Source organism: Harpia harpyja, chromosome 14, assembly GCF_026419915.1.
Source record: "Harpia harpyja isolate bHarHar1 chromosome 14, bHarHar1 primary haplotype, whole genome shotgun sequence".
NCBI lineage: Eukaryota > Metazoa > Chordata > Aves > Accipitriformes > Accipitridae > Harpia > Harpia harpyja.
Window position 1 is genome coordinate 38,677,822 of NC_068953.1, and position 14,995 is coordinate 38,692,816.

The window sequence follows — 14,995 nt, forward strand, 5'->3', positions numbered from 1 at the left end:
AGGTCGGGCGCGCGGGGCATGACGGCGCCGGGCAGCGCGGGGGCCGCCGCGCAGGTACGGGCGGGCGGGGGGAGGGGGGGGGCTGCGGGGGGTACCGGGGGGGGGGGCGGCGGCGGCGGCCGGGAGCCGCGGGGCGCCTCCCTCTTACCGCCGGGGAGCCCGGTGCCAGCCCTCGGCCTGCCCCCCCCCCCCTCCGCCCCCGCCGGCGGCGTCGCGCTCTGAGGGGAGCGCGGAAACACCGAGGCTCGCGCGCCGCCCCCCCCCCCCCCCCCCCCATTTCACCTCAGTGAGGGGACGAAGCGCGGCCGGGGGTCCCGCCGCTGCCTGGCTCGGGGGGCCGCCGGTTCTGCCTGGCGGAGGGAGGTGTGTGGAGGGGCTCCGAGCCCGGGGGAGGTCTGGGGCCTGGCCCCGGTCGCTCCTCGCCGCGTCCCCCTGCTCTCCCGGCCCATCGTTGCACCACCGGGGCCGCGAGGGGACCGTGGCCCGGGGCTCTTGGAGCGGCGCCCGGTAAAAACCGGTATCCCGGGTGCTGGGAGTGATCCTGGGACCGAGGCCTCGGTTCTCACCCCGGCTGTCGCCCACCGGGCGTAGGGCCCCGGGGACAAGGGAGAAGAACCCCAGGGCGGGGGGGGCATCGAGGGAGGCCACCGGGGGGCATAGAGGGCTCCGTCCGTGTCTCGTTCTCCTTTCCTTGACCTCCCGCCTCTCTCCTGACAGCGCCGCCGGGGACCGGCCGTTCCCCTCCAGCATCCTCGGCGGTGGCTCCGCTCCAGCAGCCAACACACGGGATTGAAATGACCTTGAAAGCCGGGAACAAGGGCAGCTCGCCGGATCCCGCCCGGGCTCGCTCGGGCCAAGGCAGCACGGCCACAAGTGCCTCCCTCCGGCTCTGATCCTCGGGTTTTGGTTTTTTTTTTTTCGGGAGGTGAAATCCCTGGCTCGCTCTCTCCTGCCTCTGCCGCGTGCTTCCCCCTCGCTTGTGCCGGCAGCAGCGGGGAAGGGATCCAGTGAAAATCAAACGCTGTCAGAGGGGCTCGTGCCGGACCGCTTCCAGACCAGATCCCAGCACTGTGTAAGGGAAGGGAGATGCCGATCCAGGGGGAGGGAGAAGCACCGGGCTTCGCCCAGCAAAGCCACAGCCCAGGAGGAGAGCTGGGGGTCAGGGGGAGCCTGCGTGGGCAGGGAGGGGGGTGTCAGCCCCATTACCGCGGGCAGGGTGTCAGCAGGTTGCTGGCAACGTTTTCCCTTTGCCGACAACTCCTGCGCCTGCCTGCTCTGCCTCCTCTCGGGGGCTCTGCGCTCCGACTGTTGTTGCTCCGCTTGTAGTTTGGGACACTTGGGATGGTGATTTTCCTGCAGAAGCAGCTTCCTCCTGAAAAAATTCCTTGAGGAGGGTGATGGCCTGAGCTGCTAGAAAGTGTTTTCCTCCCTGTGCCGGTGCTGGAAGCAGCTCTTGGCAGGGAGACCTCCCTGTCAGCTGTGCCTGGAGCCCAACCTTATCTTATCCCGTGTTCCCGAACCCCAGATCTCCATCCCTGCTGCATCTGGGAGCAGGGATGGACCAAGATCTGGAGACGGGTGATGAAACAGCCACTGTGATGTCTCCACTGGGGCTGAGGATGCTCCTTGTAGCCCCCAGACCCTTCCTGGAGCAGCCCGATGCCAGCACTGCATCCAGGGACCATCTGACCCAGGAGTTGTCCCTGGCAGTGACTGTAAGAGAGAGAAAACTGGGACAGGACCAAGTGCTTTTCAGTCTCTGGCTCTTCTTGTTTTAGGGGATTTCTGTGTGTTTGGTGACCCCAGTAGGGTTTCTTGATGCCCTTGCTTCGAGCAAGGGGTGCCTCTCCCCGTCCCTTGCACAGTGCCCCTTGGTGTCAGCCCCGGTTAGGGCTAAATCTGCTTGCCCGGATTAAGTGGCGCAACTGCTTGGGGATTTAAAGGATGACGTGAGGGAAGCCAGAGCAGGCTGAGCTCCATCGAGGGAGGCTCCAGAGCGGGTCAGAGCCCCTTTTCCAGCATGGGGGCAGGGGGGATGAAGGCTTCAGTGCCTCCGTGATAGGAGTTTTGGCTTCAGGGCAGCATGGCATCACCTGGCAGAGGGTGTTTGTGGTGCAGGGCTGCCTGTCCTGAAGGCGCGGGGTGTCCGAGGCCTTTTGGTGTGATTGTCAAGGGATGTTATTTTGGTGCTTCTTGTCGGTAGAGTCTCCATTCCCTTCCAGACACATCCTTTGACCTGAGCTTCTCCTAAAAAATCCCCACAACTGTTCATCCCATCCCCACAATGCTCGGGCTTTGGGGCTATATGGGCAGCTCGTTTACTTTGCAAACGCCGGTTGTGGGGACCCAGGAGCTGGTTCCCAGTCTGGTCCTAACCGCGTGGCACCGGTGACTTGTGTTCTGTTTTTCTGCAGCCCTGCGTTTGTGCTGCATCTTGAGGGAGCATCCCCCGTGCCTCCAGCTGGGATTCAGCCCGGCTCCATTGCATCGGGACAGCGTTTTGGTCGGGCCCCCGAGGCTGCGGGGACACAGGGACTTACGCAGCTTTGATTCTCAGGCCATTTGGGCATGGCTGTTGGGGTGCAGCACCCCTGTCCTGGCTCTCCCTGAGGCTGTGGGGGATTATTTAGATGGGTTTCCCTTCAGATGAGCCCCTAGGAGTGGGAGCTAGAGAAGTACAGACAGCGAAAGAGCCCCTCTCTGTAGGTAGGAAGCAGTTTGGTATGGCTTCTCCGCCTGGGCTCTGCCGCACTGCCACGGCATCGTCCCCGCGGGCACTGGGATGCGCTCCAGCTCCATGCTCGTCCTGCCTGCTGGCACCTATTCTGCCTGCTGCCGTCCTGCCAGTCCCCCACCTGCTCTGGCATCACCCCCTGCCCGTTGAGCCGAGCTTTTTTCCCTTGAATAATTTCCTCTCCGTAGGTCCGTTGGCTGTTTGCCGGCTCTGCCGTGCCGCCACAGACCGTGGATCGCTGTTCCGGCATTGGTCCCCTGGGATCGTGATCCGCTTTGGCTATCGGTGCCAGAAGCACCGTGGCACGGCAATCTCCAGTTGCGGTTTGCTGAGGGCGGAAGCGTCACCTTTCTGGCCCGCCGGGTGATAACCTTCCCCGGGTGATAACCTTCCCCGGGTGGCACTGGGAGTGTGTTTACTTTACCTGTTGCGGCTGATAAGCGCCTCTGATAAAACTCATGATAGTAAATAACAGGCTTTAATGAGAGGGGAGCAATTAAAGGAGGGAGGTGGTGCCCTCGGCAGGGGCTCTGCCCTGGGAAGATGGTGTTTTGCTGACCCAGAGGAGCAGACCCTGGCCCTCACTGGCTGAAGTCTCCATCACCCCAGGGAGTTTCGTAGAGCTGCAATTTTTCCCATCCCAACCTCCATCTCTTGGGGGGGAGAGGCTCTGCTTTGGAGGGTGTTACCTGAGGCAGTGGGGAGGGAGCTGCTGCTCCTTGGCCACTTGGTTGCAAGTGCCGGGGAGCTCCTGGCAGGAAATGCCCTTTTTTTCTCCCTGTGACTTGAGAAATCACAGAAATATTCTTGCTGTCCTTGAGCGGCAGAGATGCTGACGTCTCTGTGCGCACTGGGATTGAAGGGAATGGATTTACGGCTCCAAAATGCATCTCCCCCCTCTTTCCCTTCCCCTCGGGGGGTTAACAGGCTTCTCCTTGCAGCGCCAAACCGATGCATGAAAAAGCAGCTCCCCTGAAGAGCCCTGAGCCCATGCACGGCCGTGAGAAACTGGAGGCATCCCACAAGGAGAAGAGTTTGGATTCCCTCGATGGCAGGTAAGGGGCAGCATCCTGGGGTCTACGGTCGAGTATTTGCTCTTTTTTGCCTCCTGTTGCGACCTCCTGCAGCGTCCCTGCTGCCTCCAAGCCCCTAAATGCAGCTCGCCAGCTATGGGTGGGCACAGGGCGTCCACTCTTTGTTTTCCCTTTCGAATACTGGGTCTATAAAAGCAGGGAGGGGAGAGGGGTTTGGGGAAGGGGACCAGTATTCCTGCTGCTGAGGTTGTTGGGAGGATTTCCCTGTCTGTGGTTTCTCCCTTCATCTGCCTGCGTGATGGGTGTGGATGGATGCCCTTGTGCATGGCCAAAGCCAAGTCCGTCCTCCTGCCTGGGCACGTTCCCAAATTCCCATTTGTGCTTTCCCTGGGGAAACCTTGACCTCGCTGAAGCTGCCTGTTACCAGCTCCTAACCTGTCCCAGGCTACTGCTGGGGGCAGCTCTGGGCTCCTTCCCCCAGTGCTGGGGTGTGTTTTGGGTACCGGCACCCTGGTGCTGCTGCCTCCACTGGCTCACTATGAGCCTGATGCCAGATGGAGATCAGCCTTCTCCTGCAGCTGTTATTTAACCTCAGCAATGCCCAATGCTACAATAAATCACCGAGACATCCGAAATGTGGCTGCCTGGGGTCTGTCTTCAGTCCTCTACATCTTACCATGTCTCTTCTTGCAGCACATGTGTTTTAGGGAGCGGGTGAGAGACCTGGGGTTCTTCACTTACCTGATGATGATGATGATTATGATTATTATTATTATTTTTCCTTCCAGCCTCCACCTGAATGAAGCCCTGAAGGATGAAGACATCAAGAAATGCCACCGCGAAGTGGTAAGTCTTTGGCTTCGTGAGCAAATGGGCTGGTTCGTTGTAGCCTGATCCCGGCCATTTGCCACGGCGGAGCCTGCCTGGGGTCTCAAATGTGGGCTGCGGGAGCCAGAGGCGAAGCCGCAGCGGCTTCTGGTATAGGGCAGAGGCTCCCGCCTGCATTTTCAGGGGAGTTGATGATGGTTTCCTGTGGCCTCTGATCTGCCTCGCAAACACTTTTGGGATTTTCCTTCCGGACCAAAGGAGAAAGTGGAATTCTTGACTGCAAGCAGCTCGGTTCCTGTCCGTTTGAACCTTTTTGTTCAAATCATGCCCGAAGTAGAGCTTTTCGGTCTGTCTTTAAACAAGAGATGCTTTGGAAGAGGAAGGGGCGGAGGGAGGAGGCATTTTCCCTTTCCCTGTGAAAAAGATGGAGGAGAAAAACATTTTGCTGATTATTCAGAGGCATCTGGGAGGCTTACTAGATGGCAACGGGTTTGTGCTGGGGCCAGGGGGTGTTTCTTGACCTATGGGTCAAAGACAGCCCGGGGTTGGCTCAGAGGTGATGCCACGGTCCTGCCATGTCCCTCCATACCTCCTTGTGTCCCCCTGAAACGCTCCCACCGGCACCCCCACCATCCTGGCGTTTCTCCCGGGGATGGTGTCTGAGCTGACCCCAGGTGATGCTGAGCCTTGATCCTCTTATGGCCCAGCTTATCCGGTGACAAGGTGCACGGAACAAAGGTGACCTCGTCACCACGGGCAGGAGGGCTCTGCCTGCGGTGCTGCCTGCAAACCAGCCTTGCTGCCCTGGGGCCCTTCGAGCTGTGCTGGACTTCTCCACGTCCTTGCGAAGCATCTTGTCCCTTGGATTTCAGGGGACAGCTGTCACCACCGCGGGGACAGTCGCGTCCCTGGGGAGCACCCCGAGGCCTGGGGCGCTGCCTCCTCCAGGGCAGGGGGTGCAAATCTGCCTGCACTGCCTTACAGGACTAACTGAGTGGATTTAATGCAAAGTGTTGAACTGCTTTGGAGCCTTTAACTTACTTACAGATTTATTTAAGGGCAAACCTGCCGAGCCTCCTGCCGTGGCTGCTGGCAGGCTTTGAAGAGGCACCAGGAATATAAATAGCTGGATGGCGCGGCGCGATGGGTGCAAAGCAAGTGTTGTCACTGTGCCCCGAATAACGGAAGAGCTCGAGGAGGAGGAGGAGAGAAACTGCTGGGCAAAATAAATTGCCTGCAGATGAGCCCAGGACAAAACGGGCTCCTCGCAGAGGCTCAGGAGCCTCCTTAGATATTAGGGGAAATGTTTATTTGGGAGGATGGCACAACGTTTGCTGGGTGCTGGATCATCTGATCCTCCTCTAGCCCTTCGAGTTTGCCGTCCCCAGCCTGGTGGGACCCTGCTGCATTGGTCCCGGGTGCGGGGAGAGGGAGATTTTTTTTGCAGGAGGGTGTTTTTCTGGGTCTCCTCATCAGCAAGGTCACTAGATAACTTTGTTCTGCTTTATTTTCAGGCCGCTAGCAAGTACAACTCCCAGTACCACAAGCTGTTCAAGGACATCCCGACAGAGGAGAGCGTGCTGAAAGGTGGGTGGCATGGCAAGGGACGGGTATGGGGGTGGCAGGATCTGGAACATAGTCTGCCATGCTCCTCTCTCTGCCTTGCAGTTTGCTCCTGCGCGCTCCAGAGAGACATCCTCATCCAGGGAAGGCTTTACATCTCCCCCAACTGGCTCTGCTTCTACGCAAACCTTTTTGGGAAGGACATCAAGGTAACATGGGGACCAGCTCACCCTGGTCCCTTAGGGCTCGTAGCCCAGGCTATGCTGCAGCTTATCCCCTCCCACACCCAAATACCACCAAAATCACCATTAAAAGCCTCCGATGCGAAGGGGAGCACGGTTGTGCCTCCCCCTCTGTTCACCTGCGGCACCTGCCTGGGGAAACCAAACATTGGTTTGGTTTAAAATTCCCTGATGCAAAACCTCCTACAAGCCGCAACGGTGTTTGAAGGAAGATCAAAGGTTTTGGAGCGGGGGGGGAGATTTGAATCTCTCTTGGCTTTTCTTCTTGATTTACAGTCTGATGTTTCCCTGTTAGTCTTGTGACTGATGGGGATCTTGGGGAGAGACAACTTCCTTTAAAACTGGGCTGAAGAACTGAATTATTTATATCAGCCACTTTAAACAAATAGCTGATGGAAATACGGGGTTTCAATGAAGTTATCCTGCCATAAATTATATCCTGCCTTATTTTTAACTCTCCATGGGCTTGTAGAGGGGGCTTTCGTGATGGGTTTTAAGGAGACTTGCTGGACGATGCTTTCCTCATGTCCTTGCTGTTCTGACTGAGTAGAAACCACCTCCCAGCCAAGATTAACGTGGCGGGGATGCTGTGACCTATAATAAAAACCCAGCTGTCTCTGGGAAATGCTGAATCCCCATGTCGCCACGCTGCTTGAGGCATAATTACGATGCGTGTTATATTTCTGCCTTGCAAAAGAAACTCCCTGAGCTCGCACCATGGCCGTCCCTGCCCGTCCCCATGTCTTTTTGCCCTCCAGGTTGTGATCCCGGTGGTCTCCGTACAGCTGATAAAAAAGCACAAGACGGCTCGGCTGCTGCCCAATGGCTTGGCCATCACCACCAACGCCAGCAGAAAGGTAACGCCGGCGCTTTGAGCATCGGTACCCAGCCTCACTGCAGCCAGGGGATGCCCTGGTCCGAGCTGGCTGCGATTTGAGAGCAGGGAACGAAGTGATTCCCATCCCTGGCTGAAAGTGTGGGCTGGTTGGGAAGTGAGCACTGCTCTCCGAGCTGGCAGCCAGCCAGGGCAAACACCACGGCTTCGCTTTTGTTTCTGAATTTCACTTTGTTTTTGAGCGAAGCAAAGCCCAAGTGGAACTCGGTCGAGCCTGACAAATCCCTGCCAGGCTCAAATAAAACCTTTAAACTCCTTAAATGCAAGCAGGGGAAGGGTTTGGGCTGGTGTTCAACCTGAGCTGGCAGAAAGCTTGGTTAAGGGGCTGAATTTCCAGCTTTTAAATCACATTGGGTGTTGTTGGCTGCAGCGAGCTGACGTAGTCCTGCTCGGTGCATCTGAGTCCTTGTCTGGCCGGCTGCTGCTGGCAGCAGCGTGCATTGCAGATCCCCTGACAGGAAGGGGGTTATTCCTGCAGGATTTTAGCAGGGGGTGGCACAAGGCAGGATTTGGGCATTCAAAGCGATCTGCTTTGCACGTTGCGTGGACTCTGCATCGGGCAAGGCGAGCGCTGCCCCGTGTCCTCTTGTGCCGATCCGTGGGGATGTTTTCTGTTGCTCCTGGCCCCATTTGCTGCCACATCCCTCTGGGCTAAGCACGGGAGGCCCCATGGGAACAGCAGCTGAGTGAAACTGGCCCCAAAAAAAATCTGGTCCAGGTTTTAGCAGGCTGCAAAAATAACAGCAAGGAAACTCTGCAGGGAGATGCCTGTGGGGGGGATGTGGCTCCTGAAGGAGGGGAGATTCAAGGGCAGGATGTCTCTGCCTGTTCCCTGCCTGTGAAGAACCAGACTTGGGACAGGGGGAAATCTCTCCCGGCAGCTTCTCTTTTTCTCTTGCAGTACATCTTTGTGTCCCTCATCTCCCGTGACAGCGTCTACGATGTCCTGAGGAGAGTCTGCACACACCTGCAGGTAGCATCCACCCCACATCTGACAGCATTTTGATGGCTGCAGGGCTCTGTGCTCGCCCCTTGGGCTGCATTTCGGGGAGCAGAGCTCTTCACCACTGCCTCCAAGGCTTCAGACTGATCCCAAAGTCCTCCCTGGTGCCCTGCTGCCTCTTCCCAGCGTCCTCGCTCCACAGCAAGGGACAGGAAGAGGGGCAGAAGCCGTGCCCCGGGCGCATCCTGTCCCTGTGAGCTGCCGCTGGCCTTTTCTGGGTCATGGATGACGGAGGCAGAGCCCGGAGTTTCTGTTCTTTCCCAGGGCGTGTATATGAATTATTTATAATCTGGTAGTAATACTAGTTCTGCCACTCTGCACATCACCGCCTTTTCCCCAGATCTGAAGTTTTAAGGGGAGGAAAAATGATGCAAAGTAAAAAAAAAAATTTGAATTAAAAAGTCTGAGGGGTGAAGACATCCATCAGCCCTCGAGCTGGAGAGGAGGATTGTGGGGACCTCTTCTTCTCCCTGCCTTTGAAGCACGTGGGAAGTGGTGCCGGAGCCCTTCCCCATCCAGAAGGGTGTCTGCCGGCTGTGCTGGGGCAGCGATTTGGGTGACTCAGACCCATTGCCAAACTGGGGAATTTATTCTTTGAAATGTGCTGGGCTCTGCCTAGATATTCCCGTTTTTTTCCCCCAATGGTTTATCCCCTCTGCCAGGAGCCGAGGCCAGTGCAGGAGCCCTTGGCTCAGCCACAGCCCCATAGGGTTTTTGGTGATGGGAAGCAGCGATGCAGTGCCCCATTCTCTCCGGATGCTCTTCTTTGTCTCCAGAATCCCCGTGCTTGCAAGTTTTAAACAGCTGCTCTTCATAGACTCACCAGAAAAGTCAAAATTCCATTTTCTGGCCTAGGTTGAAGCAGGCAGAGGCAGCACCATAATGCCTGAGTCTTTCTCCCCTCCAGGTCTCGAGTAAGAAGAGCTTGAGTTTGAAGGAGCTGACAGAGGAGCCTGACGCCGTGTCGCTGGTGAGGGTCAGGGCGGCTCTGGGAGAGGGAAGGACGGCCATGAACTCGCGCTGTGGGCAGGAGAGCGTCCGCCTGGCCCCCTTGGTGGGTTTAACGCCTTCCCGGCACGCTGAGATTCGGCTGGCAGCCACTTGCAGGGCACAGAGTCGGTTCTCTCCCCTCGCTGCTTGCAAAGGTCACGCGAGGATGCGGCCGTTGCCTTCGTAGCTCATCCTCTGGGATCCTCATACCCCAACTTGTCAGAAATGGATGGGTCAAGAGGACGATTTGGACAGCCTGCGGCTGAGCGCAAGCTGATGACTTGGCTGGTTGGTCTTGGGGGTCTGTTTATAGACAGAAAATCTTCAGAGTGATGTGGAAAATGCTGCCATACTGCTCCTGCTGGCTGATACTGTTTGCAGCCGTGAACACAGATAACAGGCTGGAAATGTGATTGAATTGTCCAAAAACCTGTGGCATGAGTGGGACGGCTCGTAGCCGGGAGGCTGGAGAGGGAAAAGCCTGCCAAACTGTGGCTTGACTGAGGGAGCATGAGGGGCCGCATCCTGCTGCCTTTGGAGCATGGCAGGGCTCGGCTCTGCCTGCGATGGCTGCATCCCTGGCCGGCAGGATGTGTCCTCTCCATGAAATGTGGATGGCCCATCCTGTCTCTGCTCCGTCATGAAGCCATTGGTGCTGCAGCTGTGCTGGGCTGTACGGGGACACTGAGCAGGGTGTCCTCCACGGGCTGGTGGCCTTGTGCATCAGGCTGGATGCAGGAGGTGACAATTGGGGTGGCCCTTGTGGACAAGTGGCCTCGCACACTGGACCGGGAGGTGACAGGTGGGATGTCCCCCATGGTCTGGTGGCATCCCAAGGGTTGAAGGCACTTTTCAAGGGCTGAATTGGGAGCGATGCAGGCTGGCAGTGTTTCCCGGTCCTTCCGAGGGCTGTACCCTTTCAGCAGCTCCAGCCCTGCGGACTCTCTGGCAGGGGAACCCCTCTCTGTGCCAGCTGCCGCCCTGCTCAATTTGGTGCCTTTCCAGGGTGTGCTGGGACCAGGATGCTGAGCCACGGGGTGGGCAAGTGGCTCTCGGAGGATGATGGGTGACCGTGCTGAGCTTCAAACAAAGGGGTGAAGGAGGCAGCAATTGGTATTTGGGGCAGGCGTGGGGCGCGTGGGCAGGTCCTTCCTATGGCAGCAGGAACCTATGTCCCCACGTGCCTGTTGTGGAGGACCAGCTTCCCCTTTGGATGTGCTGGTGCTCGACGGAGATGCTGTAAGGTTCCAGGCCGAATCTGGCCCCACCGTGTCCTCGGCGCTGCTGGTTTCATGGGAGAAAGCACTGCCGGTGGCTTGGCTCACCCAGGGCTGTTCCCACAGGAGGTGATTGTCCCCGAGGGCAAGTGGAGGAAGGTGTCACCCGCCTCGCTGTCACTGTCGCTGCCAGATGCCGACTACCAGTGCATCCACCGGACCTCTGTCAGCAGCCTGAGCGCCAAGGAGAGCTCCTTCACCTCTGAGGAGCCTCTGGTTTCGGGTGAGGACTGCGTCTGACCCAGGGACATGGGTTTGTGCCCTGCCTTGCACATGGTGCTGGGTGTAAACCTCCATAAATACATGTTCATCCATCCTCCGCTCTCGTGGAGGGGATTTCTGCCTTGCAGATAAACAGGGTTGAGGCTGGGAGTCGGTGATGGGGTCCTGGGGATGGGGTCTCCTGGCTGTGGGGTCTGAGCCCTCAGTGTGCACCTGTAATGCCTGTGCAGGCAGCGTTAGCCCACGAGGGAGGAGTATGTGATGCTTGAAGGCTCCCAGTTGCCAGAGGAGCATGAGCATCTGCCCAGTGTTGCCATGCTGCTGACTCTGAACTTGTATTTCAGAAAGTGCAATAAACACTGAGGAGGAGCTGGAGGTGGAGCAGAGCTGTGTGGCAGAGCTGAGACCCTCTGACTACCAGCTCCTGAAGATCTTCATTGTGCTGTAAGTGTGCTGAGGGTGGCCGTGGCATGGGGAGTATGGGGGGGTACACTGGGAACCTCCATCTCAACCACCAGCCGCTGAACACTTGTGCTTTTTCCTCTGCTCCCAGTATCTGCCTCCTGGTTGTGTCCTCCTCGTACCTGGCGTTTCGCATCTTCCGTCTGGAGCAGCAGCTCTGCTCTCTGAACCGGGACTACCTCTCCCGCGGGCCCAGGAGGTGAGGGACCCTCGGGGACACTTTGGGGCAGGTTGGTCACACCGCGAGCAGACAACCCGAGGGATATGGTGCAAGGAGCAACGGCTCCGCTCCGTGATGTGTCCCAGGGATGCTTTGTGCCTTATCTGGTGCCTGCTGTTGGGATGGCCGACGGCAGACCTCAAAGTGCCATCCCCATGCAGTAGATGATCCCATCAACTGCTGGTTCGAGCGACCAGGGAAAGCTCTGCTGTCCCTGAGACTTTCAGCCCTTGGGAAGAGGTTTCCTTGCAGGTTTGGGGCTGGTTCCTTGGTTGTAGGAAGCACCAGGGCATCTTGGTGGAGCTGGGGTGTGTCCTGGGGCTAACGGGACCGCAGGCATCAGCAAGGGATGGACAGGTGTTGTAGTTTAGCCCCAGCTGGCAGCTAAGCACCATGCAGCTGCTCTATTGCTTCCCCTCCTCAACTGGACAGGGGAGAGAAAATAAAAGGCTTGTGGGTCGAGATAAGGACAGGGAGATCACTCAACCAATTACCGTGATGGGCAAAACAGACTCGACTTGGGGAAAATTAACTTAATTTATTGCCAATCAAACCAGAGTAGGGTAATGAGAAATAAAACCAAATCTCAAAACACCTTCCCCCCACCCCTCCCTTCTTCCCGGGCACAGCTTCACTCTTGAATTCTCTGCCTACGCCCCGCCAGTGGCACAGGGGGACAGGGAATGGGGGTTGGGGTCAGTTCATCACACGTTGTCTCTGCTGCTCCTTCCTCTTCAGGGGCAGGACTCATCACACTCTTCCCCTGCTCCAGCGTGGGGTCCCTCCCACGGGAGACAGTTCTCCATGAACTTCTCCAACATGGGTCCTTCCCACGGGCTGCAGTTCTTCATGAACTGCTCCAGCATGGGTCCTTTCCACGGTGTGCAGTCCTTCAGGAGCACACTGCTCCAGCGTGGGTCCCCCGCAGGGTCACAAGTCCTGCCAGCAAACCTGCTCCGTGGGCTCCTCTCTCCACAGATCCACAGGTCCTGCCAGGAGCCTGCTCCAGCGCGGGGTTCCCACAGGGTCACAGCCTCCTTCGGGCATCCCCCTGCTCTGGTGTGGGGTCCTCCACAGGCTGCAGGTGGATATCTGCTCCACCGTGGACCTCCCTGGGCTGCAGGGCGACAGCCTGCCTCACCATGGTCTTCCCCACGGGCTGCAGGGGAATCTCTGCTCCGGCGTCTGGAGCACCTCCTCCTCCTCCTTCTTCACTGACCTTGGTGTCTGCAGGGTTGTTTCTCTTACATGTTCTCACTTCCCTCTCTGGCTGCTGTTGTGCAGCAGTTTTTCCCCCCTTCTTAAATATGTTATCCCAGAGGCACTACCACTGTTGCTGATGGGCTCGGCCTTGGCCAGCGGCAGGTCCATCTTAGAGCCGGCTGGCATTGGCTCTGTTGGACATGGGGGAAGCTTCTAGCAGCTTCTCACAGAAGCCACCCCTGTTGCCCCCCTGCTGCCAAAACCTTGCCATGCAAACCCAATACAACAGGAGTGGGTTCCCTTGGGCTGGGGACAGCGGGGGTTCTCCCTCCTCGTGCCTATGGGGCCTGGGCACTGGGCTGGGGTACCGTGCCTCCGCAGCCACTCACCCCATCTTACCCTGCTCTCTGCTTGCAGGTGACCGTTACCCCCAGCGCTGGCTGAGGACGGACGCTGAGACGGTGGCACCCTGTGTATGGATCCTAGTGCTGCATCCTCCCAGCCATGGCTGTTGCACGTGGTCCGGCTTTCCCTCGGCCAGTGAAACGGGACCAAGTATCTTCTCTCTTCCCAGCGGGACCACCTGGCCGGCTCATGGCCACTGGTGCCAACTCCCCGTCCCACTGGAAACCCATTTTCTCCCCGGGACGCTGCTGGACTGTAGCACCGGACGAGAGCTCGGTAGCACCGGACGATGGCTCGGGACTGCCGAGCAGTTGGACCTCCCCTTAGGACTTGCTGCTAAAACGGGTGCCGGTTTTTATTCCAGACTTGGGGTTTTCTTGTTAAAAGATGACCTTAGGCTCACCAGGAACCCCTAAAAATGTGGATGAATTGCTGCTGCTGCTCTGGGTGAAGCCCGGGCAGTGGCTCTGGGCTGAACCTGCCTGTTTGTCCCCCTCTCGGTATGCCCGGGGCCGCGGGTGGAGGAATGGCCCCAACCGTGGGAGTCTGCAGGGATGGGGAGAAAGGGGCCACCAGCCCTGTGGGGCATCATCTATCCCAGCACCCGAGGGTGGGGATACAATCTAGGGTCCCCCCAGCTCTGCTGGGCTCCGTACTGGCCCCCAGCCCTTCTTTCCTGGAGTACTGGGCCATCTCGGGGTGCGTGTATGTGTGTGTGTGTCCCCTGCAAAGCACTTTAGGGTCCCCTAGACCAGGTGTCCTCGCTGGGGACTGCACCTGGCAATGGTGCCGGACCAAGGCTTCGTTAGCCCCGCTCACCTCTTTAACATGTCCTGAAAGGAGCCTGTGGCTGGCACCGGTGAACGTCCCGGATCGCAGCGTGTCTGTGCCCTGGTTCGTGTTAACCTTGTCACCGCGTGCACCTGAGTGCCACAGGATTTGTCCCGCAGCCTCCCCTGGGAGCACGCTGGGGCGGCAGGTGATACCTGTGCGATTCCTTTTCTTTTTCTTTCCTATTTTTTTTGAACTACAAGTGCTGATGGGGCCAAATCCCCACACCCTGGGGAAGAGCTCGCTGCTCGCTCCAGGCTTGGAACGGCTTTTAAATGAAAATAAAACCAGGATTTTCTAGCACGTTGCTGTCTGCTGCCAGCATCCTTGCGGTGGTGCCGGGCTGCGAGCCCCGAAATGGGGTACCCCAGAATCTGTGCTGTCCTGGTGCCCCTTCCCTGGCTGCGTCCTCAGGACGTGGATGACGTGGGGACAGCCCTGTCCTCGTGTGGGCTTGGGGACGGGTGGCATCGCCTTGTCCTCCCTTTGGGCCAGCACTGGTGGAGGTGGGGCTGTTTGGCCCCCAATGTCCCACCCTGCAGGGCAAGGCTGGAGGGGTGCCGCATGGGCCAGCGCGCCGGTGGGTGCTCAGCATTGTTTCTCCACACCAGGGAATCCTGCGTGTCACCCTGTGTGTCACCCTGGCCATGCCGGGGGGCAGAGGGGGGGATACCAGGCTGGGGTGCAGCCCTGGCTGGGGCAGGGGGACCAGGGTGGCTTTTGGGGGACACCCCAGGGCCAGGCATGCTCTGGGCATAGGGGACGGCGAGGTTTTTTTCACTAGATGGCAGCAGACACTGCGGGATGTGACACTCAAGCTGGTGGCAGGGCCACCCTGGGGACAGTGGATGCCTGGGGAGGGTGCTGACCTGCAGCCCCATCCCGCTGGGGTGGACAGGGTGAGCTTTCCTCTTCCTCCTCCTCTCTGAGCATCCGCAACCCAAATCCCGCCCCTGCCAGCCTGGCCCATGCAGCAAAACACACGAAAATGGGTGAAATGCATGCAAATGGCCCAACTTGAAAGCCACAGTGGAGGTGGCATTGGCTAAACGGGGACTGGGGTGGTGTCACCCCATTTTTTGCAGG

The 14,995-nt window shown here is 58.4% G+C and overlaps 1 protein-coding gene across 6 annotated transcripts; it reads left to right on the top strand.

Annotated features, from left to right (window-relative positions):
• Nucleotides 1-39: 39 nt before the first annotated feature.
• On the top strand, nt 40-14,212 carry GRAMD2A (GRAM domain containing 2A). 6 transcript variants are annotated; one of them, XM_052808391.1, is made up of 13 exons: nt 40-54; nt 718-1,072; nt 3,676-3,789; nt 4,557-4,614; nt 6,111-6,183; nt 6,265-6,368; nt 7,160-7,258; nt 8,198-8,269; nt 9,207-9,353; nt 10,633-10,789; nt 11,133-11,232; nt 11,342-11,449; nt 13,091-14,212. In XM_052808391.1, exons 3-13 carry the CDS (start codon nt 3,686-3,688, stop codon nt 13,092-13,094), a joined length of 1,026 nt encoding a protein of 341 aa, XP_052664351.1. In that variant the 5' UTR covers nt 40-54; nt 718-1,072; nt 3,676-3,685; the 3' UTR covers nt 13,095-14,212. The 6 variants fall into 6 exon arrangements, with proteins under 6 accessions (XP_052664351.1, XP_052664352.1, XP_052664355.1 ...); XM_052808392.1 differs by lacking the exon at nt 40-54 and adding an exon at nt 343-363; XM_052808395.1 differs by lacking the exon at nt 40-54 and having other exon boundaries at nt 670-1,072; nt 9,207-9,269.
• The last annotated feature ends 783 nt before the right edge of the window (nt 14,213-14,995 follow it).